This window comes from Balearica regulorum, chromosome 8 (genome assembly GCF_011004875.1).
Source record: "Balearica regulorum gibbericeps isolate bBalReg1 chromosome 8, bBalReg1.pri, whole genome shotgun sequence".
NCBI lineage: Eukaryota > Metazoa > Chordata > Aves > Gruiformes > Gruidae > Balearica > Balearica regulorum.
In genome coordinates this window covers 20,511,639-20,538,106 of record NC_046191.1, presented here as the reverse complement: position 1 = coordinate 20,538,106, position 26,468 = coordinate 20,511,639, and the positions used below count along the sequence as shown (strand labels likewise).

General features: G+C 39.4%; 1 protein-coding gene across 1 annotated transcript in view; it reads left to right on the top strand.

The window, feature by feature from the left end:
• Positions 1 to 26,468, top strand: part of DPYD (dihydropyrimidine dehydrogenase) — a 361,699-nt gene that overhangs the window by 226,941 nt on the left and 108,290 nt on the right. The window contains 2 exon segments of the mRNA XM_075759993.1: positions 20,068 to 20,136; positions 22,686 to 22,769. Coding sequence (XP_075616108.1) covers positions 20,068 to 20,136; positions 22,686 to 22,769 — 153 coding nt within the window.

Here is a 26,468-nt window from a genome sequence, read left to right as displayed (position 1 = left end):
ATGTCTATATATTTTACACTACCTAGTACCTATATTTTACACTGCCTAACCTCTTCAGCATTTGCACTGGGGAGAACAAGCTTGAGAAGAGCAAGATTTGGAAGTGCTAAAACACTTCTCTACAGAAAAATGCGAACCGAGGTTCGGTAAGGTGGTGATGGACACAATTGCCAGGTAGTCTTTCTCCACCTTCCCCAAACTGTAATTGGTGCCCTGTAGGTGACAAAAAAGTAAGCAAATGAATGAAAAACCTTAATATGCAAGTTAATTGGGGTCTGAGCATATGCAGGAGGTCACAGCAGTACAGGTAAAGGGCTTTGAAAGGACACTTAATGAAACAAAATAGATTGCAGGGGAAATGCCGCTCCCTATGGGGCTAAGAGAAGTCCATCACAAACAAGCAAGTGTCTGAGAAATTTGTACTGCGAGGAGCAATTGGGATCTTGGAAGACGATGCCAAATTGAGTATTTTTCAATATTGCTATATTAGTATACTGAAGTCTTAAAAGTAACTTTTTGGCCTCCTAACTGAACACAAATGAGTTTGGGCTGCTGTATGACTCTAAGGAACGTACACAGGATACCAGATTGTCAGCTGTGACACTGACTCTCTGATTCGCATATCAGTGTCGTGACGTGTTGAATTGAGAAACCTCTTCTGCTAGAAACATTAAGTACTTCTGGACCCCAAAACTAAGCTGAAAACTCTTGTCGTCTTAATGTTTGTTCTGCTGCTTGCAGAATGTTGCTGACAGTCGCTCGGACAGTTACTCAGCAGACAGCAGCTTTTCAAGGATGAAACTGTTAAAGATACATTTTTGTTCAACATTTTGTTCAGAGTGTCCCAGGAACACCTGTCAGGAGTAGCTGTGCTAGAGAGCACGCAAGAACAGATCGCTGGACCCCAGGCTGATAACTGACTTCTTCGTAGCATTGGGTTTTGGCAGGTTTTTATGGTTTTAAATCTCCTGGAGTGGTATAATTAGTTTTTATATTATCCTTTGTTTTTCCACCATAGAGGTATGAAATAGGGCAGCCAGTTTTGTTTGGGTCTGGTGTTCAGGGTTAGTTTTGGTTTGGGTTTTGGGGTTTTTGTTTTCAATTTAGGTAACAAAAGCAGATTTGTTTTAATTCTACTCTGTGAGGACAGAAATGAGGGGTTACAAAGCAAGAAAAATATAATTGAACAGGCATAGGGGAGTGCATTGCTCCTGTGAATAACTTTTGGTGCAGAAAAATGCCATGTTCAAAAAAGATTTCCTGAAGTTATAAGATGAATAGAAATAGCCTTGCAACAGGATTGTAGTTATTTGGATAGTTTACATGGAGAGGTTTGATTAGCTTGCCAAAGTGATCCCTGAAGTGGGGTCCTACCTATCAGGCTTATGTGTAAGACCAGCTCTGGTTTTAATAGCAGGTTTCCTTTAAAGACCGTGAACAGCTTTTGTATATTTATAGAAACTTTTTCCCTCTCTAATTCTGCAATAATAGTAAACCTTGTAATCTGGTTACTGAGAGGAATTGACCAGAATTTCTAAAATTTCTGCAGATCTCCTTTGAGACTTAAAATTAAGGAACATTAGATGGGAAAAAAAAAAATTAGATATAGAGGAATAATAGACTTCAGAGCTTTAGTGCAAGGAGAAGGTCAAAGTTGGCTTTCTTACTAGACGTGTTAGGAATAATTTGTGTATTTTTGCAGGCATTATTACAGCTTTTACTTTTGATGAGTGTTCAGTGGTCTGTGGGATGTTGTGTAGAGTACATAGTATTTACATTTTGAGATACCAGTCACTGACTTGACTCATGTTATAAAGGTAATAGTCTGTTTTACCATTTGGGTTTCAAATTTGAAATACTTGGGAATTTGGAATAGCATTTGTAATATAGGGGATTAGGTGAGGTGATAGGCAGAACCTTCATCTTTGCAGGAGTCACGTTCAGAAGTGAAGATCAAATTGTCAGCCAGCCACTCTCCATAAACACCTACTCGTCCTAGGGCTGATATAGATAGCTTCGCCTTTCCATCACAAAGAAACGATACTTTGTACTCCAAATACCTACCAAGGTGTGCATCCACATGAGAAGTCACAGATGACTTGACAAGCCACGAAACCTACAAACTTGGGAGAAGAGATTTCTAAGCAACCAGATAGGGCTGTGCCCGTGTGGACCTCTCTTGGTACCAACAGCACCCAGCGTATTGTGGCCCTGAATGGGGAGGGTGCAGGCCACATGTTCTCAGGCCTACCGGAGGGCCCGTGCTGGAAGCCCAGATGCTTTTGCACGTGAACCGAAAAGGACGAAGCACAAGGGGAGGGAGCCACAAGCTGGGCTGCCTGGAAGCTTGCACGCTGCGTGTCACGGAAGTGCCCAGCAGTGCAGGATAGCTACCTGCGTTCCTTTATCTGAATTTCAGATCCACAAATCACATAAAAAAAACTCCAGAAGTTGTTATTGCTGCAGCTTAAACTTCCCAAAGCCAGCCATCGTGGATGCTTGGTAGGAGGTGAAAAAACCCACGCAGCAGTTGTTAAATTCACCATATGGAAAAGATCCCTTTCACTACAGAAAACTGGCAGTAGGCCTAGTCCCTTAACATCAGAGGAAATCCTAGCTGAAGAGGGAGGACGAGGTTGGAATTAAGACACACATACTGGTTCCCTTGCCCAGGAACTAAACCACTTGGCCCTAGCTAGAGTGGAGTGCAAGAATGACCAGGACTCCTCAATTTCCCGTGACTAATGTGGTGGGTAGAAGGGAAGAGGCTTTGGAGCATGGAGCATATGACCACCTTCCATTTTTCTCTTCATCCTTCACCACAAGCAAAAGCGAGGATAAAAAACAGTAAGGAAAGATGCTTCCTAGAAAAGAGAGAGGAGAGCTGACGTGAAAGAAGAGCAGACACCTGACAACATACCTCTGCCTATTCCAGGCAAGTTTCTACTCTCCCCCATCCCGAGGGCGTCCTCATTGCTCCGGGCGCTGGTTCGGCTCTTCGTGAGCTACCAGGACGCATTTTCCTCTGTGCAGTCTAAGGAGGAATTCAACAAGGACTCTGATTTATACCAGAAGTGCCCATCCATTTCTGTAGGCACAGCAATTTCTATTTGCAAAAGTAAGTGAACAAAACCAGAGCCTAACAACAGAAATGTTGATGTATTAGGTCTTTGAGATCACATTTTCTTATACAGAAGGAAGTTTTCTGTGAAAGGCTCTTCTACAAGACATAAAAAATGCTCAAGCCTCATATGACCTAAATCTTAATAGAGATGGGAAGGAGCTACAAAATATGGTGCTGTAAATTTTCACTTCTTGAAGCTTAGGTGTTAGTAAAACAAATGAGAAATTACAGGAAAAATCTGTCATCAGCATTTTTTGATAGTAGTGTTGGCTACAGGAGATCCGCTTGAGGCTTGAAAAGTAGCAGAGAACTGTCAGTGTAACACCTCTTTTCTGGGAGAGATCAGAGGATCTACAGACCTTACATCTTCTATCCTTGTATGCAAATTGGTAGAAACTCTTCTAAAAAATAGAATTAGTAATAAGAAAAAACAAAAAAAAAAAAAAGAAAAAAAGATTAAAGAAACCCCTTTTGTAGTATGCTATGACTTAAAAAAAATTCCGTGAGGACATCAAGAGAGACTGAGCTGATAAGGTGAGTTTGGGTTTCCGGAAGTGTTTGATAGGGTCCCTCACTGAAGGATTTGAAAGAAATTAAGTTGCCATAAGATTAGAGGGAAGAAAGCCACATGAATAAATAACTAGTTCAACACAGGGAACAATGTTAAGGAATAAATACACAATTTTCACAGTGGATAGAGAGCTCCAGTAAAATTCCCTAGGGATCTGTACTGTGTTCTGTGCTATTTAAAATGTTTGTTAACAATCTGGAAATGAAAGAGAATTTCAAGAATGTAAAGTTTGCTGGTAATAGTAAGTATTGTAAGGAAATAAAGATGAGAACTGACTGTAAAGGATTTTGAAGGATCTTACATTACTGAGTGACTGGCCAATGAACTGCCAGATAAAATTAAATTAAGATAAATGTTGTATGCACATGGGATAAAACAGTACTAAATTTATATATACAGTGATTGATTCTAAGCTAACTGTACTAGGGTTACAGTAGAGAGCACTGTGAAAATCTCAGCTTAATGCTGAATAGCATTGAAATAAAGCATACCAAACACAGAATTTCTGGGAAAAGAAGAGACAACAAAGCAAAAACCATCATTATGCCAGCACATTGAGGGGTTTTTTTCCCCCCACATTTTGAATACGCTGTGTGGTTAGATTTTTCTGTCTCACAAGGATGCAGTTGGATTGGCACCAGAAGAGTGATGGGTGGAAACAAGCAGTGGGAGACACTTCACCACGTGCCACTGTGGCTGCGGAGCTCGTTCTCACAGGGCATTGCCGATGCCAGGGGTACATAAGGGTTGAGAAAGAACTGACTGGAAAAATTATTTAGAGAAGGCTATGGAGTGCATCAGCTCTGGCTCAGGGAATTCCTGCGCCACAGATTTCTTAAATGCCGGGAGAGTTTTCTAGGCGAATATTACTGTAAGCTTCCCCTAGAGAGCTTCTGCTGGTGCGTGTCGGAGAAGGGGTACTGAGCTACGTCACCCATTCCTACGGGCTTACATTGTCAATGTTCAAAGAAGAGCTATTAGATTTGTACCCAGGATCAGAAACCCTCCCAGTCCTGTCTCAACCTTTGGACCATTGTGCCTGTACTACATTTTGACAACCTGATTAGCATGTAACTACATTGCTTGAACTCAAGCTGAGATGAAGATGTATTTTATACTAGTTTGAAATTATGTGCTAAGGGTTTTGTAATTCAAGTGCTGTCTTCAATTTACTGAGATTTGAAAGGCTGCATTTCCAGAGGGTCACCGCAGATGATCCCATATATAGAAACACAAGAAAGTCTGCTAAAAATTTATCCAGAGACAATGTTTGTTCATGCATGTTCAAAGGATGATGCAGTACCTGTCATACTGATTGGTCCCAACTGCTACAATACTAATTTTGGTGATTTTGTTCTTATTAATTTTTTAAGAATATGGTTATTAGTCTGGCAAAGAGGTGGAAACACACACTCTGGCCATCAATTTGAGGGAATTTTGTTTTAAGAAAGCACATATCTTTTGCTGGAAAATGCAAATTGTAACTGAAAATAGAACCACATGGTAAATTCAGTGAGATTTTTACAATCAATCTATGATTCAAACGTACATATTTGTGGTAACAAATTAGGACCTTGAGGAGAAATGCGAGAAGATCTTTGATGTTTTGCACTTGGAAACTACAGCTTTGTTGAGAAACCTGTCAAACTAGTTTAGTGCAGAACCGTGCTTTCTTCCTATGCATCATATAAAGCCATGACTTATTTTGTTTGTTTTACTTTCACAGATAAGGTTTGACAAATAGTAAGTAGTTCAGTAAGGCAGAGGACTATTTGTACGTACGCTAAGAATATCCTTTTGATTTGGAGAGTGAGTTATTGATCCCTGCAAGAAAAGAACAATTTTCACAGTTTTGTGAGAACTATGAGCACATCTTTAAAACTTTAGCTTTAGGGTAAGAACTAGGAGAAAATTAAAGCAGTTTCTGAAATACTTCATCAACCATCTCCTAGAAAATGACCCAATCTGCTTGATTATTGGAAAAGACAAACTCCTTAATGGCTAGCATCAGCTGAAGTTGGTTCAGGATGTGCTTTGGCTGTTGCTGTTAAAAATTCCTTTTTTGAAGAGATATGTGAATGGTCATTAAGCAGGAGTATCGACAAAGGAAATGCACTAAACATAAAGACAGTGTGATTAAAAAGATATTTCCAGAATATAATTCTGCTGACAGTGACATGAAGAGTTGCATATTTTTGTTCATCCTATTAAGGTTTGAATTTCCTTTTATTTTTTCCATGCAGACTATTATTTAGAGAGAAAAGAAAAGCTCTTAAAATCCCCAACTGTTTTCTCAGTTTGGTAAGTTACTGTGTGCACAATAGAGTGCTGCAAAATGATCTGTGAAATCCGGCTGGGTATCAGGCAGAGCAGCCATTCTTTCTAGAAATGTCCTCCGTAAACTGCAACAAAGGAAGTGGCATCATGCGTTAAAGAAATCTGTACACTAAGATGTCCATTCCAAGCACCTCCCCCCCCGCCGCCAATCTGTGCTTAAAATAGCAATAACAACCTTGGTGCAGGGCATTTCCTGGCGATTAATAACCAGCCAGGGTTAATGGCCCTCAGCAGTGCCTCGGGCCATCAACTCCTCCCAGCCAGTCATTACTCCCTGGGAAATGCCCTTTTCTGGGTGGTTATTGTTCTAATATTAGGATGCAGAAGTTGCCATTGGATGGGGAGAAAATGACCTTGTGGCAATGTTAAAAAATAAAGCCCCAAATGGCAAAATTTTAAAATTATTAGCAGTCAATGATCCATCAAAATTAAAATCCAAAGTTTGTAAGAATGACAAAATTCTGCTAGCCTTATTACCTGTGCAAAACATTTATCCCCAAATACTTCTCCCCAGTTTCCATTTCGTGTTTGTCATAGGCAATTGGGTAAATTACAAAATTTGATCTTTTAAAATGGACAGTAGCTTTAACATTCATTTATACTGGCTGTGATACGATTTTAGTCTTCTATGAGGCACTGAGTGTATGTGATTTAGATAATTTTGCTTCTTCGAAGTAATGTGTATTACAATAATAATAAGCAAGCAAATTTATACCTGATAAAAGTATTAAGTATATGCTGTAGCCCATATTCTGCACTTAATTTCTGTGATGTGGTTTACTTTTTAGGCATTCTGCTAGAGTTCTAATGAAGAAAAATATGAAGGCTAGGTCTATATTTAAAAGCCTTCCTCACACACTTATGTAGGCTAGGAATACTAAAAATAAAATCGCATCTAACTGCTGTCCTGGCAGAACCCTAGAGTAGATGCAGTTATACCATCAAACAGTTTATTTTTGTTCAGGAGCAAGTAAAGAGCTTACTTTACCAACATGAACTCTGCCGATAGTAGGAGAGCTGGCTCTATGCAGACAAGTTCTAGCTTAGACAAGAAAGGCAGAGGCACACGCTTGAATCTATCACAATTGGAGCCAGCTCTTCGGTCTGATTGACAGCAGCTGGACTATATCCCAGTCTCCTGTGCTTTCTGGGGAGGGGGGCTATGGAAACATCTCAAATTCAGAGCAAAATGTGGGACTGAAGTGTTCCAAGATGGTTTTTTTCCTTATCCACTGAGAGGAACATGTAGATTAGAAGAATTCTTAGTGGGCTCTGAACTGATCTTAATGTACACCCTCAAGGCTGCTGGTAGCTTCTGAACTTTTGATGCACATTGACTTTCAGAACTGTGATCATAAACTTTTACATAGTCGTCTTCACAAAACTTCTTGTATCTGTCACATTCCCATATTCTAGATCTCAGTTCACCCTGCTTTTATGTTTTAATTCCTTTTTTATATTCTAGTTGAAACTAATGAACTGTACTTGCTATTAAGGTTAAGTAGCAACTGCTAAACATGCAAAATCAGGTGGCCAGCAGAACCCAAGAAGCAGAACTCTTTCTCTCTTCATGTAGTATTAGTCTGATACACTGTTAGGGGACCACAGACATGCCAACAAATTACTGTGGGATAGCAGATTACTGTGTGTCAGTATGGTAACTACCCATCTGCATATTTGTAACTTGCACCAAATACAAGCTAATTCAAGTTAATATGAATTTCTTTAATTTTGGATGTAGCAAACTGGACTTACCTGGTATTTTATGGGGTTTGAAAGAGCACTGAAGCAGCCAATTGCTGCAGGTGTGCTGATGGGTGATAACTCATAAATCAGCAGTAACTTGTTTGTGTGCCTAAGCCTTGTATGCATATCTAGTGGAGGTGGTATATTCTTTTAATTGTTGAAGGAAAAATGTGACAGTAAGTACTTATTTACTGAACACTTAAACCTAAATAAATATTGCAAAGGCTTCTTTCAAGGAGACCTAAATACATCCTTTGTTATGAGCCAGGAAAGTTAAACGTAAACTCAAAGAAACCAACAGAGTACTTTTCTGTCCCATTGCCTGCCGCTGCACCTGCCAGTCTCACGATTCCCTGGAAGAATGCTTTTTTGCTGGTTTGTTTTTACATCTTTCCCATATTGTTTAAGCACAGGGTTCTTAATTTATTTCAAGTTTAATTTTCTTCTAATTCTTTTTATGTTTAACATTTTTGTTATAAAATTGTAGTTATGTTGATTGTTTCTGCCTATACATAACAGCTAATTAAGGTCTTAGGTTTGGAAAAAAATGGTATTGCAGTTCTATTCCTAAATTTCAGGGTACCATTTCTAAAAATCTGTGGTGCTTGTCCTACAGTGTTAGAATCTGATAGACTTATTCTTAGCCACACCATTCTTGGCCACCTAGCCATTTATGCGAGATATACCTCCATATTAAAATCTTAATACACTTGCAGAATGTTTCATTTAAGTTAACAACAGCTCAGGTGAGAGTATGTAGAGGTTGTGTGAATTTTATAGGTACCCCAAATTCTTACCTGTGAGCAGTATGGTATCTCAGGGTAAAGAGTGGGCATTAAAAATGAAGATAAGTCGCATTTGCATTTTCCCCGATGTACTGCCAGCACCCCTCTAGTTCCTAGAAGGATTTCTGCCTCTGATTTATCCCAAGGCATCCACATTTCATGTGATTTATGTTCAGTTTATCTTTTTGGGAACACACATGCTCACTGCTGGGTCATTGATAAAATCTCTCCGACATTAGATAGCAATTGGTCTTACAGTGCTCTCATTTGAATGAGACTATAATCCTATAGACCATTCAATGCATTTTAATTTTGAAATGTCCAATCACATAGCAGTATGCTGAACAAGTTAGGTAACAATTTTATTAAACATCCAAATATTTAGTGAAAATAGTAGGGCCTCTTTCAGTTTCTCAGCATCTTCAGAGAAGCTTCCCTGAAAGATGAAGAGGTGGGTGGAACTGGCAGTTGAGGAGGAAAGATCAGTCAGAAGGTAGCTGCCAACTTCCAGCCCTTAATTTTGTATCTTCTTTGCTGCTGGAGTATAGCCAAAAAACTATTTGGGTCATCAGACATAACAGCTAGCTACTTCAGTAAATGATAATGTCTGCATGTAGAAAAAATAAAGTTACCCACTCATGAGATTTTCTGATCATATCTCAGATGGGAGCACTGAAGACCTGCTATCGTGAGGTTTGGTGCATCATGGCACTGTTGTCCACTCAATTTTTGTCCCAGCGGGAAGATAGCAGGGGATAATAGGAAGGTTATATGAAGAGATCGAGTTCAACAGAAAACATGGATTTTCATCTTCGCTTCTTGAAAAGTTCTGTGTCTGACTTAGAGTTTCTTTCTTTGCTAAGGGACTATTTTAATGTAATTTTCTCTATAGAAATATTTATATATGAAACATTTTTTCCAAATGAAAATATTTATTTTTGAAAGTTTTTGTATAGTCCACAAAGCGTGTTTCTTGCTTGCCTCTCCTTCTTATCTTTCTTTCCCCATTTAAAAATTTCTAAAATATGTTACCAGCAAGAAGCTATCGAGTGCTAATTCATTGCTAATAATTTGAAAAGTGCAACAAGAATTAATTTTGTATAAGAAATGCTACTGTTGATAGAGGTTTATCATTAAATGAGCCTAAGGCTCCCATTAACATGGGTCTAACGAGAAAAAGTGGTCTTCCACCAGGTCGGGAGGGCTCTGATTCATTTGGAGAGGTGAAAGCTGAGTAGGAATCAGCGAATGTGTGTGAGTACTTCTGGTATTTGGCTTTGTTGCAGTTTGAGGTTTGTGCGTTGTGTATGAGGGAGGTGGATGGCATGTTGTAGTTGAGGAGATGGGCTGCTGCTGGGCTGTGGGTCTGATCTGTCTCTAATTAACAACTGAGTCTTATTGAAAAGCAGAGCTGTACGAGCTCAGATAGTGGCAGAAAAAGTAGAACCGAAGACTGCTTTAGTACGTGATGAAGGGGGAGACCGAAGTCTGAAGGTAGGTAAAAATGAAGAAAAATAAACACACTGGCCCTGCAAGATCACAGGAAGAGACAGCAGATTCAGTGATGAACCAGATCTCAAAAGGGAGCAAAGATGGTAGCTTGACGTTTGCATGAGAGAACAGAAGGCAAAATACTGATATAAAAGACAGGTTTGAACAAGTACCAGACTGCAGCAGGTTCCTGTGCCTGGGGAAGATGTAATGTCAGAATTGCTAAAGATAGATGGCTCTTTGCTTGATGTAAGGGTATGAAGTGATCATGAAGAGAATGAGGCAAGAATACTTGTTGATCACGTGTATTTTTGCAGGGAGGATTCAAAGGAAAATTCAGGTTGGCAGGAACCTCAAGAGGTGAGGTGAGCTAGTCCAACCTTCTGCTCAAAGTAAATTGGTTGAGAAATCAGACCGTTCAGAGAAAATTATATGGATTTGGAGAGGATGCCCAAAGAAGTGGAAACTTAAGTGCTCTTCTAAAGAATCATTCTAGTGTCTGGAGGAGAAAGGCAAAGGTTTCACAAGAAAATGAAGATCAAGAGGTAGAACACTTATTAGTGTGTGTTACTGTGTTTCCAAAAGGAAAATAACCCAGAAAAACTTTTTGTGAGTGATGCTCAGTGAAGTTGTGGTGGGGATGGATCCCACTGGTCCTACTCTGGCCTTTGAAAAGATCCTGTGTTTCCAGCCCTGTGAACATTTGCAGATTGTCTCCTGTCATGAGGTGAACTTGTCCCATTAATCAAGCAGGTTTTGGAGTACGAGGAAGCTCTCCTCTTTGTGAAGTCAGATACCTAGACCAGACAGGAGAGAACAGCATTAAGCGACTGATAGGTCTCCCCCATGCAGCTGGCGTGTAAAGCCCTCCGATAATTTCCCGAAGAAACAACAAGCCTTATAGCCTGTTCCCACACACCTTCTTAATGGCCATATCCTCATCTGTTGGAGCAGCCTAACCTAAGAGCTGTTTGTGCAAAATCAGGTAGATTATCAGTGCTTTTCAGTATATCACTACGAGGATAATGGTGCACAGAGAGAGTGGGTGAGTTGTGGAGGATGCAACCAGGCTGACAAAATCACTTACTCCTCCCAAGCATTGCTTTGGCATCAGCAATGTCACATGGTGAAGCAGATCACAGGGCTCTAAAGTGTAAAAGGGAGGGTTTTTCCTCCCTCCTCGCTGAGCTACATTTTTGTCCTCTACCGGCACCAATACTGATAGTTTTCTTGAGCCTTCAAATCCAAGGAAGTGAATTAAAAGAAGCCCTGGGGGGTGATGGAACAAGGGAAGAGATAGGATGGACTTCTCGGGGATGCGAAGAGACAGATTTGACCTGGGGAATTGCTGGCTGACTGAATGCAGGAGTTAGGGAACTCTAATAAAGTTATTCAGTGTGCATTTTGTCTCTTTTTATTTTCTGCTGAATTTCTTTTCTGATAAGTTAAGCAGCTTTGCTGCTAAGTGACTGAGGAAATATATCTGCATGTATCTAGAAGCAGTCAGGGACTGGAAGGGATCTCAGGGTTCCTTTCAGTCAGCGGCTGCTCGTTGCCACCACAGGAGCAGCCTACGGCCCCTGCACACACCAGACCCCAGTTGGCTTCCCCTCTCAGAGGGGCACCCTGCAGAGAGTTGCCTCTGCTGTTGGGAGAATAAACAGTAACAATTAGCGAGGTGCTCAAAGAACTGTCTTTGGAAGGACTGAGTGTATATCTGGGCAGATAATTTGATGAGAGAAAAATTTCTAAAGGTGGAAGAAAAAATCCACAGATTTGTGTTGCCTTTTGCCAGCCTTGTATTCCATATGTGGTCCTAAGATTCAATAACGTGTCAGCACCCTGGTGTAAAGCTTTTGCTACAGGTCATAGCATGTGTCTGAAACATCGTGGAATTAGATATATCCTTCTGCTAGCTTCTCCAATATTGTATTGGCCTCCTCTGCTTTCTCTTTGTACTAAGTCAATATGGAAAGTGCAGAAATACAGCAGGGGCATGGCAGATCTGCAAGGGCTTGCAGGTATTGTTTGGAAGGAGTACTGCTGAAAACTACTATCTGTCTTCATTCTTCTCTTGGATTCAGCCTTTGTTAACTTGTGTTTTTCCTTCCAGTGATGCTCATTTCCATTCACCTGTGTATTTGTTTTCACTCATTACCAAAGAGACTAAAGGTTGAATTAGGATAGGTGTCCTCTGCAAAATAAAATCCCAAAGATTCTGTCAAATTTCCAGGGAAGTCTGCAGCTGCATGGGTAATTTTCAATGGAAATTGACGGGTTTACCTGAAGCACTGAAATTTTTAACAGTCTGTCATAAAATGGACATGCTTTTTCTGATCATGTGAAATATTTGAGTTTCCCTGAAGTGTTTCGTACAAGTGCTATATTTTCTTTCGTTAAACATCTGTTTTGGGGATCTCATGTTCCATGGCCTCTTTTTCACTCTTCAGGAATTACCACATCTTAATTAGAGAGTGCCCTGAAGCATAGGAGATGCGGGTGCATCAGAAGGTCTCTTGTTTTACTGTCCATCCATTTTGCTTTCAGTGCAGGTTGGTAGGACTCTTGTTACATGTTTTGATGGAAAGTTAGCTTTTCATTTACCCACACTTTCCATGTGCGTGATCTGTGCGTACACATTTAGGTGTACAAGCAGGGCCAAGGGCATGGTAGCTCAACTCTTGCCCTGATGGTGGCTGATACGATGCGGAGTCTCACATGGCAGAAGAGCGTTTACAACACCAAGCTGCTCCCATGTTTTCCTACAGGTGCAGCCAGTCCTAAAGAGCAATCTCTTTAGCTTTGTGCTCCTGTCACAGCCACAGCATTCTGTTATTTTAAAAAGAAATGGGTTTATTCATAACCCTTGGGGTTTATTTTTCTGAGGATGTTAGATCCTAACAACTCTAGGCCTTAATTTGAAGCTATAGCCCAGTGTACTCACTGACATCCATCAAATAATCTCATTAAGTAGATGGAATCTTATTGATAGAAGTAGAGTCATCATGTGAAAATAACTGCTTTTGAAATAAGCATCTCTGTTTAGCCTGAGAACTGAATCTTTGTTGTTTTCTGCTCGTGCTGATTTTGTGTGTGTGGTAGGGTGAGCAAATGGTAATATTTTCAAACTCCTATCATCAGCTTCTCTAGACTTATTTGTGTGCTGATAATGTTTGGCCTGTTTTTGTGTCGATCTGTCGTATCTCATGTCCACTTCACTTTGAAGAACAAACTGGAGATCTCAATATAAAGTAACAAGGTATAGATAGAGCTTTATTTGGAAGGTTTGCTACAGAAAGACAGCTAAATAATAAACATACTAATATCCTGTACTTGTCTCATTTTAATTTACTCAAATTATCTTAAATGTATTTTAAGTGCAAGTTAAGGAGGAAAACAATGGACGGTTAGAGATTCTGAAATTCTTTACTCTCCACTCCCTGAAAAAAGAGAGAAGAGAAGCAGAATTATAGGTCAGCAATGTCAAGACATTCTGCATTGCTTTTCTTTATCATCATGCAGAATCTTTTTATTAAGGCAGCATAGGAAGAATAGATTTATGGACTGAAGGTACAGTGTTTAATATGTCCATATCCATCTAGATTGACAGTTCTTACCAACATGAATTTCCCAGGAGAGACAGTGTTACTGGTGTCAGTGGATGGCATCATTTACTTCAATGTTCCATTATTAAATTGATAACAAGATAATTCCTCTGCTTCTCAGAGACATGACAGGGTTTACAATTGTTAACTTTCTTATTGCATGGGATTTGATGTTCTAGGTAGTTTTTAATAAGAAGCTTATTTTTATTTCAGTTCTGCAACAAATCAAAAATTATAACAAGAAAGTACAGAAAAAGAGAAACCTGGTTGGGTCTACAAGGCATCAAAATCAGGCTGTTTTCTAGAGGGTTGTTTTTACAACGATAAATCCTTGTACTCTCGTTGTTTTTCAGTGCTGCACATTTACATGTGTTTGTGCAATACAGTGTATTTGCTGCAGACATACTCTTATCTTGTGAGGTGGGTGTTAGAAATGTTCCGTACCTTGGTAATTCCTGCTGGATGATTTTGAGGATGATCATTTCATCAGCCAGCGGCCATTTGGAAAAGCAGAGAGGACTGCCACAAGCGGCACTGAGTGGCAGTGAGCCTCCAAGAATCTTTCTGCTGGCAAGATGTGGCATAGCTGTGACTTGTCTGAACCTGACGTTGTAAGAGGCAGGCTAGTGGTGCAAGTCTCGATAAGGTGGAAAATCTGTACCAACCCAAACAGTCCTGTGGTGCTGCTGTCTATTCCTGTGCTGCTCGCTCTTTGCTGCTGAGGCTGCATCTAAGAGCTATTGGGTAGGGCAGGATCTGACCTATGGTCCATATGTTTCATTCTTTCATGCATGAAAAATCTATGGGAAATCTATAATGCAGCATGTGTGTTTTTCAGTTATTTACAAAATTGTTTATCGTGTCATTGAAATAGCCGAGGAGTGCTCAGTAAACTGTTCTTTAACTTTTCCGCGAGCACCTGGTGTCCCACGCGGTCCTGTGGGTACCATGTGCCAGACCTTCAGGAGATGCTCTGGCTGTGTCCGCTTGTTGCAGCGTGCGGGTGAGAGATGGGGTGGATCCGAGCTGAGTACCCATACCCCTCGCTGAGACACACGGGGGTATTTTAAGGCAGTGAAATAATGATTCAGCTGCTGACTTCTCCTGTCTTAAGGGGATTGAATAGATGTAGGTGTCTTTTCCACTGGTGAGCGATGAACTAAATATGTTATTTTTGCCATTGTTTTAGAATGTATCTTCAATGTATCTATAAATGCTTCCTGAGGAATTTTGGTTAAAACCGTTTGAGTTGGTTTAGACTAAGCAGGTTCGGTAGCAAGGCTACACTGTGTTGTTCGGGAAGAAGAAACATGTCTTGAAAGGAAGATTGAGGTCTTTCCTCAATCCAAATGCCTTCTGAAGTTTAGATTGATCAAGAATAATATTGTGGGTATTTGAAATCTGGTTCTTAATGTAGTCTTCAATCTCTGCACACTCTCTAGCTGCAGCAGTTATCCTGTTCCATATCTCTACTTCCCAAACAGGTAGCTGATACAAACCCAGTCCTTCAGCCTTCTTGAAAGCTCCTCTTGATTTTGCAACTATGAGGGGAATGATCTCTTAAAGGCGATGTTAAGGATCTATTTCTATTTCTGCAAGGGCTGTGCACATCAAAAATAGTGTCCTGGGGATTTTTGCAAGTGTTTGAGAAAGCAGAAGGGGTTGCAGGTTGAGGCCAGCAGCAGTGTCTAAACGGAGCATCTGTGAACACTTGGTGCAGACCTGTTCTCAAGCCTGGTGCAGCAACGAGAAGGGACAGGCACGGAAGAGAAAGCAGAAATTATATGGCTGGCTGAATTTCCTGAAGTGCAGGGAGATTATGCACAGACCTGGAAGAACGGGTTAGGAACAGATACGGGTTATGGCCTGTGTTATATGACCAAAATAAATACGGTTATTACAGGCATGAGAGTAGAGGACTGTGATTCCATTGTGTCTGTTGGGAAGTTTTGTTAAATTTGCAGGAATTGACGGTGTTCACATTTAAATCCAGCCCCATGAGATTTTTTTCAGGCTCTTTGAGTGTACTGAAACTCCCTTATTCCCTGCAGAGCAGTACAGGACAAATGGTAATTGTCTACCTAGAGTTTTACTGCTGTCTGGCTTTAAATAGATGTGCTCAGGATTGTCTGACCCAAAGTAGGCCCAGTTATTTTTTTGTCCTTCCTTTTGTTTTGCAACCTCTTGCAGTGAATTCCGTGTGTTAGGGAAGAAAGATCACTTGAAAACATACATAGTGGCAAACTTCATCCTTTTTATTTCTTTTAATGCTATTGCATTCATGAGACATCCACGCAGAGATAATGGAAGAGAAAAAAAAAATTCGCAAGGGAAATAGATTCTAGTTTAAGCTTCCAGGGGATTATTATAAACAGGGAGAAAAAATATTTTAAGGATTATGAGAAGTACCTTGTCAGTGTCCTTTTAAGTAGAACAACTACTAATGCATTAGTTACAGAATTGTGTGAAATGTAGCTTTTTACTAAGTGCTTTAGCTATGGTATATTCATCTTATAATCAGTGTCCTAAATGGTACATTACATATCCTCCCTTTTCCATCTCCCCTCCCTCCAACAAAAAAAAAGTTTTATTGTAGACCACGTTCTTCCATGGATGATCAAGAAAATTCTGTACACAGAACAGTGTCTGATGTTACAAACATGCGCTTCTTCCTTTATAAGCATTTGGAGAAACTGTCTATCACCTTGTGTAACGTCAGGGCATAAAGACCTTGTCTAGCGACATCTGTCACAGCGATCGTCGGGGAGGGAGCGGTGTCCACAGGGCTGCCACGCTCCCGGACGCGGGGCAGGGTAGGCAGGATCTCTGCACAACGGGCAAAACAGCCGTTTGGGCGAAGGAGGGGGAACAGCATGTGCCAGCTACGCTTCTCATCTGGAGTAAGGAATGGGCTGGGGATCCCACTGTGCTTCAGTCGTGCGCGGGCAGCCCTCGCTCACGCTATGACAAAGCTGCAATGTAGTCAGCCTTCATTTACCGCTTACGGGGCTTTAGCAGCAGCTTTATTGTAAGATCTGTCAGTAGTCTACTTTTGTAAGCCGGGCAAGTGCGGTGCAGCCTCGCACTTGTGGTTCAAACAATAATTAAACTCGTGTCAGGTTGCCACTGCAAATTTCAGGAGTCAAGAGGAAGGAGGTGCTCTCCGGGGATGCTCCTGGGCTGGGCCGTGCGCTCCACTTTTGTGAGATACCGACTGTTTGGGGCTGTTAAAGTTGCAGGGGTGGTAATGTGGTACAAGACATTGTAGGCACCAAAGATGTAAAAAAAAAAAAGGAATTAAAAAAAATAGTGAGAAGAGGCCGAGGCACTGAAATTTGGTACAATTTCTGTTTATTACTTTCCAATAAAAACTCTGATTTTTATCACTTGTTATTCTTCTTTCTTGCTATTCTCTTTCTAGGTAATAGGAGATAATATTCTAAGTTTTCTTTATAAATTCCCGTGTGAGATTTTAGGAGTAGATTCAAACCTCAAACATCACAGCTAGTGCCCCTAAATGTCCACATACGATAATTTTTTTTTTTTAATTTTTTTTTTATGGGTACTGATTCCAAATGAAAAGACCATAGAGGCATTTTGGGGAAGAAAAGTCACTTGAGGAAGGACAATTTTGTTAACATGAAGTGCTGGAGGATCTGTTTCCACCTAGGAATTAAGTTTAATTTCAAGTTAGAAGAGAGCACTGGGGAAAAAAGGAGAATAAAATCTCTACTATTTTTATATTTTCATTATTCCCTCTGAGATCATGGTTTTTATGTGAACAGTCACAGCAGAAATGTAATTTTTGCTTTCAGTTATTTTTGTTATTGCAAACCACTGCTTCTGTCAAAAGTATGTACTTAATTTTAAATGTGAATACTAAACTTAATCAATATTAAATAAACATCTTGTCTCTAATTAACAGCTCTTTGAAACATCGTAGATCTTGTTCCTCCTCTTTTGTACACTCCCAGCAGAATTTTCAAATTTCATTAATAACACTTGACATAACCTAACTCAGCTGCTTGTGAATATAGTCAGCCGCCCTTGTGTCGTACAGCTTTCCCTGCTGAAAAATTTGGTTTATTTTAAAGCTGAATTGTGTAGATTTCTGATACACTTTGGATTGTGACTGCAACTGTGAATAATCCTTATCATGTTGTCAGTGTCTGAGCTGGTTTGGGGTTTTTTTGCTTTAGTTAGTTTATAAAAAGTGTGACTTTGACAAGATACAGTTTCTAGTTAACTTCTAGTTAGCGCATATTTTAACTAGCTTCTTACTCTAATTTTTTTCTCATATATATTTTCTTAAACTGATTTTTCACAATTTGTGGTTTTAAAAATATTAGAGTCTTTTAAAAGAGATTTATATTTATTTCCTCAGTACTCAAATTATCTTGAGTATTCGAATAGAACATAGAGCAAATTTTGTTCCATAAACATTTGACCTCTAGAGCTATATAAGGTTTTTCACAATAGAAAAAAAGTATGGTATAGGAAAGAGGTTTTTTCCTCTGTCAAAGGGGGAATAAAAGCGTGGCCAGTAATGATTGTGTGCGTTTAATGAAAAGCTTGGTCTTATATTTATGCCAGAAGTGCACACAAATGGGCACCTGCAGGCAAGGCAGGCACTTCATCAAACGCGTTCCTTCTCGAAAGGCTCCCGTCTTGCAAACACCAGCCAGAAGGTGGATGGGTAGGTAGTCTGCAGGTAGGTGGGTGGTAGATTGATAGGTAGAGGTTCATCAGAGCAAAACAATGGAAGTAATGATGATGATAAGTGGTATTGTCCTTTTAAATGAATAAATTGTAACCTCACAATGTCTAATGTTCTCTATAGCTGCCTTCCTTTTTAAAGTATATTTCCCTCCCTTCTAAAGCTACTAAATATTTCATCCTTCTTATGGAGATAATTTGGGAGTTTACAATTTCCAACAATTGTGCATATGGGACAATTCTTCTACACCATGCCATATATTTTCGTATATGAATGAATCATTAACCCTCAGTGTTACGAGAGAAGCGTTATGCTGACTGGGAGTGACAGATTAAGCTCATCTCAGGTATTAATGCTGTCAGTAAAACTTGTTTGGAAAGCAAAAAAGATTAAAACCAAATTTCATCCTATCTGTGATTCAAACGTACATGTGAAACTTTCATACATTTCCCATAAGATGGCCAAATACACAAGAGCGTGGCCAGATGTTTTTCTGTTCTCCTCTCCTGGCGTTTCCTTTGAACACAGACTGAGCTGATTGTGTGCTCCTAAGTTCTGTGATTTTCTGATTTAACCTTTTAGCTGCTCAGTATAGGTCTGTTGCTTTTTTCCTGCAAACCTCGTCCTTCTAAGAAGTCCTCCATGCAGGAGTTCCTGGGCTAAATTCTCTGCTGACCTCACCACGAATATATCAACTTCCGAGTTTCAGTGTCTGATGATCTTTGATGGGTCCAGAACAAGTGATTTTGTTTTAGTCTTAAATAGAAATGAACATTGTTACTTGAACTGGACACCGACCAGAGGAGTAACTTAACATTTGGTTAACAGTAAATAGCACTGTATGCAACTGGAAAGGGGGGGGTGTGTAGCTGCCCTCCCAGAAGAATCTTATCAGAACTTATTTTATCTAAAAACTTGAACCTCAATAAAGATATTAGAGGCAGCAGCAGCTACAGGCAGAACCTGGACCTGAGGGGTACTCTGTGCAGTGGGAGGCAACACACAGAAGCAGCGCTTGGGCAGCTGGGGCCAAATCGCAAATAAAATGTGTATCATGGGAAAACAAAAGCTGGAATTTCCCTGTGTCACTCTCCCAGTCCTCCCAGATATTCCCCACATCCTACGAGTCTCCTCCGAGCTGCCCCCACGCAAAACGCGGCCGGCTGCCTGTGGCTGTCCTTGACCCGCACAGTGTGAGATTCCGGGGGGCTGGTTTCAGCTGGAATATTGTGTTCCTGTGCGGCCACATTAGCCTGTAAACTCTTGCACCCGTGTCTTACCTGTCTCTAAAGATCCCCAAGTACTTCTGGCGTTGTATAAATGGTAAATAACTTAATTCCTCTGACCTCAGCAACACGTGCGTTTGACACTTGTCGTGGTGGGCTCTGTCTAGGACAACCTTGGTTCTCGCTTTATCGCATGCCAAAGAGAGTGCAAAGTCCTCTGCGTGTCGGACTAGACCTGCTGGTTTTCCTTAATGACTTAAAAAGTAGGGATAAAATAGACGGCTTTGTATGCCGTTTCTCAGCCCCAGTGAAATACGCAGCTCTATTTCACTGTACGTGCTAGTAGTATACAGCTGGTAGTTCCCATGTGCAGGTAGTGGTAGTTACTGTCTGGAGTCACAGCAACGTACTATATTACTAAATCTGTAACATTACTTAAAACGATTGCATGTATATTCTTTTCAGATTCTGATTGCCAGTGTCATGTGCAGCTATAGTAGGGAGGACTGGACTGAACTCTCAAAAATGGCTGAGGTAATGGTTTCCTAAATGTGTTTCTGCATCTTTTTTTATTCTCCTTAAAAACAAGAGCTGCAATAAGGAATTTTTTGAAAAAAAAAGATTCAAAGTGAAAAATGAGAATTTAAAGCGTGTCCATTATAATTTGTTTGTTCTGTGTTTTCATTAAAATGATGGAAATGTAAATTTAAAGGAAATCTGTTCCATAAAAATGGTCCCTTGGATTTTTAAGCAGTACCTGGAAAGCCTTTAGTCTTTGAATCTATATACTTTTTATTTGCATTTTAAGCAAACTGTATATTATGACGGATGCCCTGATAAAATTTAATTCTACCTTTGAGAGCCTAACTTGATCTTACCTTGCCTACAGGCACACTAGTTTGACAGCACCAGAAGAAATTTTGAATATAAAACTCTTGAATATTTAAAGTATAAAAGGCTCATTTAATGCTATTCTAGTTTTAATACAGACTTTCAAAAATGATAGCAGAGAAAGCCAGCATATATAATAGCAGTCAGCAGGCTTCCTATAATATAAATCCAATTTTACACAAATGCAAACAGACTATGCACCTGAAATTTTGATTCAGTTTGAAGGAAAAAAACTGTTTAAAAACATGTACCTGTGTCCATAGGGAATAGTATAAGAAATACCTGATTAAGACCACAGTAATTTCATTCAGAAAGGTGTCTATATCTGAATGCAATACAAAGTTGTTGTTTTTAAATAAAACCAGTTTTTTTCCACATAAAGTATCTAGAGGAAATAAAAAGCATAGTTTCAGATCAATAAAGGAAGGTTTTAACAAATTTAAACAAATTTTTAAAAGTTACGTGGTCATTATTGCTAGTATTAGCTCAGAGGTAAATATTTTAGAAGTATTATGTATTTCTTTTTTGTACATACATTTTATATATGTGTAGATATGGGTGGGGATATTTTGAATTTGTGTTTTCATGTGGCTGAACATTTATGTTTGGACATCGTCGTTTCTTTATTCACAGTGTCCTAAGCCTTCCTATGGTGACATGGGAAGACACTTCTCCATTTTCTTTGGCCGTTTTAAACCTATGAGGAAAATAATCAGTTTGGGGACTTAGGGAAGTGAAATTAAACTTTATTAGTAATTAGCTTGGTGATCACCAACACTAGTCCATTGTATACCTGTATTTACCTAATTGACCATGAAATCTTTTGTGGAACCCGTGCTTGAGAGGAGCAGTACCACTTCTAACCTGACTAAGATGAATGGCTTCATCGTGCCATTTGCTCCTTTGTTTTTAATCCAGCGGTGCTGCTATCCAACTTTAAGGCAGATATTTCCAATCTGTGTTTGTATTTGTATTAACCCTTTAGAAAAAAAAAGTAGTTATTTAAATGCACTCAATAATCTGTACTGTATGCGACAGAGCTTTCTTCCACAAAGTAGTTGTTAGTCTCCGCTCTGTGGAGAGCAGCACGCTTGTTTGGGGCGCTCTGGAGTCTGCAGCTGAAGAGCGGTGATATTTAATCGCATGCGTAGGATCCTACCTAGAAGGTAATAGATGTGGCTTTCCAAAGAGCAGGCGCCCCAGAAGGTACTGCGGTGCCTCTCGGCAGGAGGACGACCTATTCATACGAAAGGTCAGCTTGTCACAGAGGCCGACAGCACCAGCATCGGCGCGGCACGGCCGGGCTTGCAGAGCTGGCCAGGACGCGGAGGATTCCTGAAAGTGATGGATGGCTTCTCCCCACTCACGCGCTTGGAGAGCTGCTGAACCATGGCCACGCAGCAGGCAAAGTTACTCCAGTTCAATAAGCAGCACCAAAATGCAAATGCAAAACCAAATACTAGTTACAGCCACGTGGAAGGCACCGGGAGAGATCCTCGTCTCGGGCTGGAGCAGTTCAGCAGGGAGGGAGAGGAGCATGTGTGTTTGCTGCCCTTGCGCACCTCGGCTCCTTTGCCTTTTGAATTGTGGCTAATAGAGGGTGCTGAAGAGAAATTAGCATGAATAATGTGTTTGTATAGACATTTTTTAATACTCTCTTGTTTGACTTCCGAAACAAAAATATTTAATGATAAAAGCTATGGCATAGTACAGGTGCCTGCAGAAAATTAAGAGACTAAATTCATTAAAGCAGAAGGGAGAAATTTACTACTGAGTGACAGTTCTTCAGAGCACAGAAGCACCTACGTATGCCGACTACCAGACCTTGCTCTCAGTGCTGCCCTAAGGCCCTGTAATTACATTTCATTTTTTAACATTTTCCAGAACCAACTCCTTATTGTGCTTGTCTCTTTTTAATTTACTTTTTACTTTCATTTCCTTTGTAATTTTGGGAAGCCACATCAGTTTTTGAAATTTTTCTCTGCGATGATCAACACATTTCTTTTTTTAGGCTATCATAACCTTAGCTTTCTCTCTTAAAAAAAAAAAAAAAAAAAAAAGAAAAGAAAAGAAAAGAAAAGAAAAATCAAATGTCTAAAGAAATCTATTTAACATGAACAGTAAATGCTACAGGAAAGAGTACATTACTTGAAGTTAATTTTGCATTTTTTTTCCTTTTGCATGTTTCATAGGTTGCTGGAGCAGATGCACTGGAATTAAATTTATCATGTCCTCATGGTATGGGGGAGAGAGGCATGGGCCTGGCCTGTGGGCAGGTAGGACTGGAACTGCAATCTCTTTCATGTCTCTTCAACAGTTCTGCACTACCACATTGCTAGTTACACCTTGGGGGAAAGACACAAGCAGCAGATTATGAGCTTGAGATTTTTAGGTTGAATGCGTTTAAATATTTAGTGCTGAAAGCAAAAAAGAAAAAAAAAAAAAGACGACAGAAGCTGAGAAGATACAAAATACTTAGTTTAGCTGAGAACAAAAATGTATTATGTATTTGACAAGGAACAAGATGAAAACAAATAATTTCCAAAAAGTGCTTGGACAGAATTTGTTGGTTTTCATGTCAGTGCCCTGTAGATATCTTTTAGATCACAACCTGGTAACTACTGCATATATCAATAATGATTTTGAAGGACATGAGATATACACACATTTAATTTCACAATTTTTAGCATATGAACCTTAACTGTATTTTAGAATCACAGAATAGGGCATGCATTCTGGTAGTGCCACCTACAGTTAAGGTCTTCTCTGATAAGAGCCTGTGTTCTGTAGCCTATAGATGTGATGGTTTATACAGCTTAGGTTGGAACTAGCTGTGCCTGATGTCTCTGCCGTGTAGAAATCTAATGCAGTTTATCAGTGCATCCCATCACTTCAGTTAGGAGGATGTGTGTTGTTTTGCCCACAAAAAGAAAATAAACATGCAATTAATATCCTTTTGAAGTTTTCAGATTTTTGCATGTTTTGGTCATGGTTTGAAATTTCTTTTGGCTCTGAAACATGCCCAAATGTGGTGAACTTGGAAGTATCTGAAAAATCTTGGTTGACAGGCTACTGGGAGAAATTTTGTAGAGTCTGACCATCAAAGTTTCAGAAGTCTGAAGGCTATTTGATTTCCCATCTTTACTACATTTTGGGGAGAGGGAAAAAGAAGAGGAGCGAGATGTAGAGAGGGAATCGTGATTACATGCCCTAAAATTGACACATACTATTCAGTTGATCCCCATGGAGAGGACTAATAGACTTCTTAATTCATCCTCACTTCCTCAGTTAAACACAAAACTTTCAAGAACTGATGTGGAGTTGGACAACTAAACCATTAACTTTCTAAAACTTTTAGTAGGGAGGCAGTAGGAGCTGTCATTGTTTTGGTGCACCTGTGGACACACTTCCACAGGTGTAGCTTTATCATAGCAATACTGTCAGGCACAGTGCACGGGACATTTTATTATTTTTTGTGAACAAAATGATGTCAATCTGTTCCATGCTATAGATTATTATTTTTCATGAAAGTAATCTGGATGCTTTTCATGGCCAGTGGTCATTCACCAAAGTTATGATTAAAAATGGGAGACAATTATAAAAACCCTCCAGGACCACACTAGCAAAATGGTTATAGTTATTATTAATTTTTTCCCTGATTTGCATTCAGCAACAAAGAACTATAGTAGCTTTTTTATAAGTGTATGAAGCAATTCCCAGCCTTCACTCTGCGGGGCGGAGCTCAGTAGTTTGGGTTGTCCCACCTGAGATGGCAGCATGCTGTAGAAGGGTGCGGTTTGGTGAGGGAGAGTGCTGAAGGTTTCACACGGAAGCTGAAACAGGCTCCTTTCAAGCATGCTTTTTTTTTCTTTTTTCTTTTTTTTTTTTCTTTTTTGTAGGCATATGTTATTTCCAGCTTTCACTGGTTGGAATAATATATGCATGTGAAGTTGCTTAGATGTGTAGTCAGTAGGGAGCTGTCTGGCTACATGAGTTTTTACATATCTTTCAGCTATTGTAAAATCAGAGAACCAAATGCAAAATCTGAGCACTCAGGGCTATCATGTGGATTTGTGACTCTCCTTGGAGGACATCAGATCTATAAAGCAAGAAGAAGATTACATTATATATACATATATGTTTGTATAATAATAAAATTTCTCTCTTCCCCATATAATATGGATATTCTTTTGAATGTTTAATATATACTACTCTTGCTTAGATAGTCTTGTGTTTTCTTAACTGTCTCACCAAAATGAGAGCTCAGAAAAAAATCTACTTCTTTAGACAAATAAATAAATAAAACAAGCGATCTTTAGAGGGTCGCATCCTGAGGTTCTTCCTCAAAGTTAGCTAAAATTAAATTACAGTGGCTTTAAATGTGGTTTATCGAAGCAAAAGGTGAGGATAAACTGGATAAAGTAATGATACGTGCAACGAGATTCATCAGGGGCTTCCGCGTGTGGTGTTCCCTGGAGGCCCCATCATAAGACAGGAAAGCGCTAGGAAATATTTTCGCTTTAGTCCTAGGTTTTTGTTGGTTTTTCTCCCCAGAGCTGAAGTCAAATAGGTCATCCATAGGTGACGTGGGGAAGAGAAGGCTCAGATATTCTCTGGAAAAAAAACACCACTCGATATGTAGAAGTCAGGGCATGAGGCTTTGAGAGACAGAGCAGCTTTCTTGGTTGTAGAGTGAAGCAGGTTTTCTTAAATATTTTTGATAACATAATCCATGTCTTCATAGGAAATTTTTTTAAGGATTAGGTCCTTTTTCATGCCTAAGCACATTAAATCCCCAGGAAACTACAGAAATTGCTGAGATGAAAAATAATGGTAGAAAAACATGTATGTGTATCTTTACTATTTATAATGTCTAAAATGTTCTGCCTTTTTTTGTTGTTTAAAAAAAAAAAAAAGGGAAAAGAAAGGTTAATTACACTGTCTACTTTTTCTCCTCATTTCAATTCCTATGGTGTGCCTAAGGGTAAGAGTAGAAATCTGGGAACATCAGATTCGTTTCTCCTCTATCCTATTCTGTTATCTAGTCTCAAACACTTCCAATGTTTTATACCCACTGTAAATTTTAAAAATTCCCAATATATCCAAATTATATAAATGAAGAATTGGTACTAAGCATGCCTGTTTGTTTTATACTGAATTACAGTTCTCAGCTTTTATTTGATTTTAATTCCAAGTCATTAGTGCAGACACTCTGGCGCCCAAACAGCGTAGCTAGCCAGAGGGTAATATTAAGAGGCATCTGTATTGCTGCCAATAAGTTACTTAAAGCTGGTTCTGTATAAAATGTCAATTATATTTACTAATGCTGATTAATGATAATGAAGTTAAGGTTTGTATTCTTTCATAACACTCTGCAACTGTATAAAAGTTGGATATCATTAAAAATTGTAGCAGAATTTCCATCATCAGGTTTAACAGCATTAATGCATGGATTTTCTTTGAATCAGGTAACGTAAGTGTGCAAAACATTTACTAGTAAACATAAAGACAACATGGTGAGCAGCAGATTATTAAAAAACAGTATCATTTTCCCACTATAGTTCATTACTGTAGTAATTATAGCATAAAATCATGAAAATAATCAATCAATCATCTGAGATGGTAGCACTCACATTTCAATGTCTAACTTATAGTGGTGTATTTGTGGGGCACTTTTGGTCTCTTCACTGGAAAACATGCAAAGATGTTTTAATTTTATTTTTTTTTAATTTATCCTTCTAAAAAGTGGCATTAAATATTCAGAACCATTACTGTGATGTGAAATCAATGAATTTAAGTGTTTGGCTTTTTGGTTTTGGTCCAAAAGTCAACAAGTCTCTCCAGCTGCTCTGGTGAGCATGAATAAATAGTTGATTTGAGTCAATAATCTGGGTTTTATTTTGCATTCCTGCTAAGTTTTGTGTCATTCTTTGTTGTTCAGATGAAACCCCAGGTCTAGTAAGCGTAATCTGCAT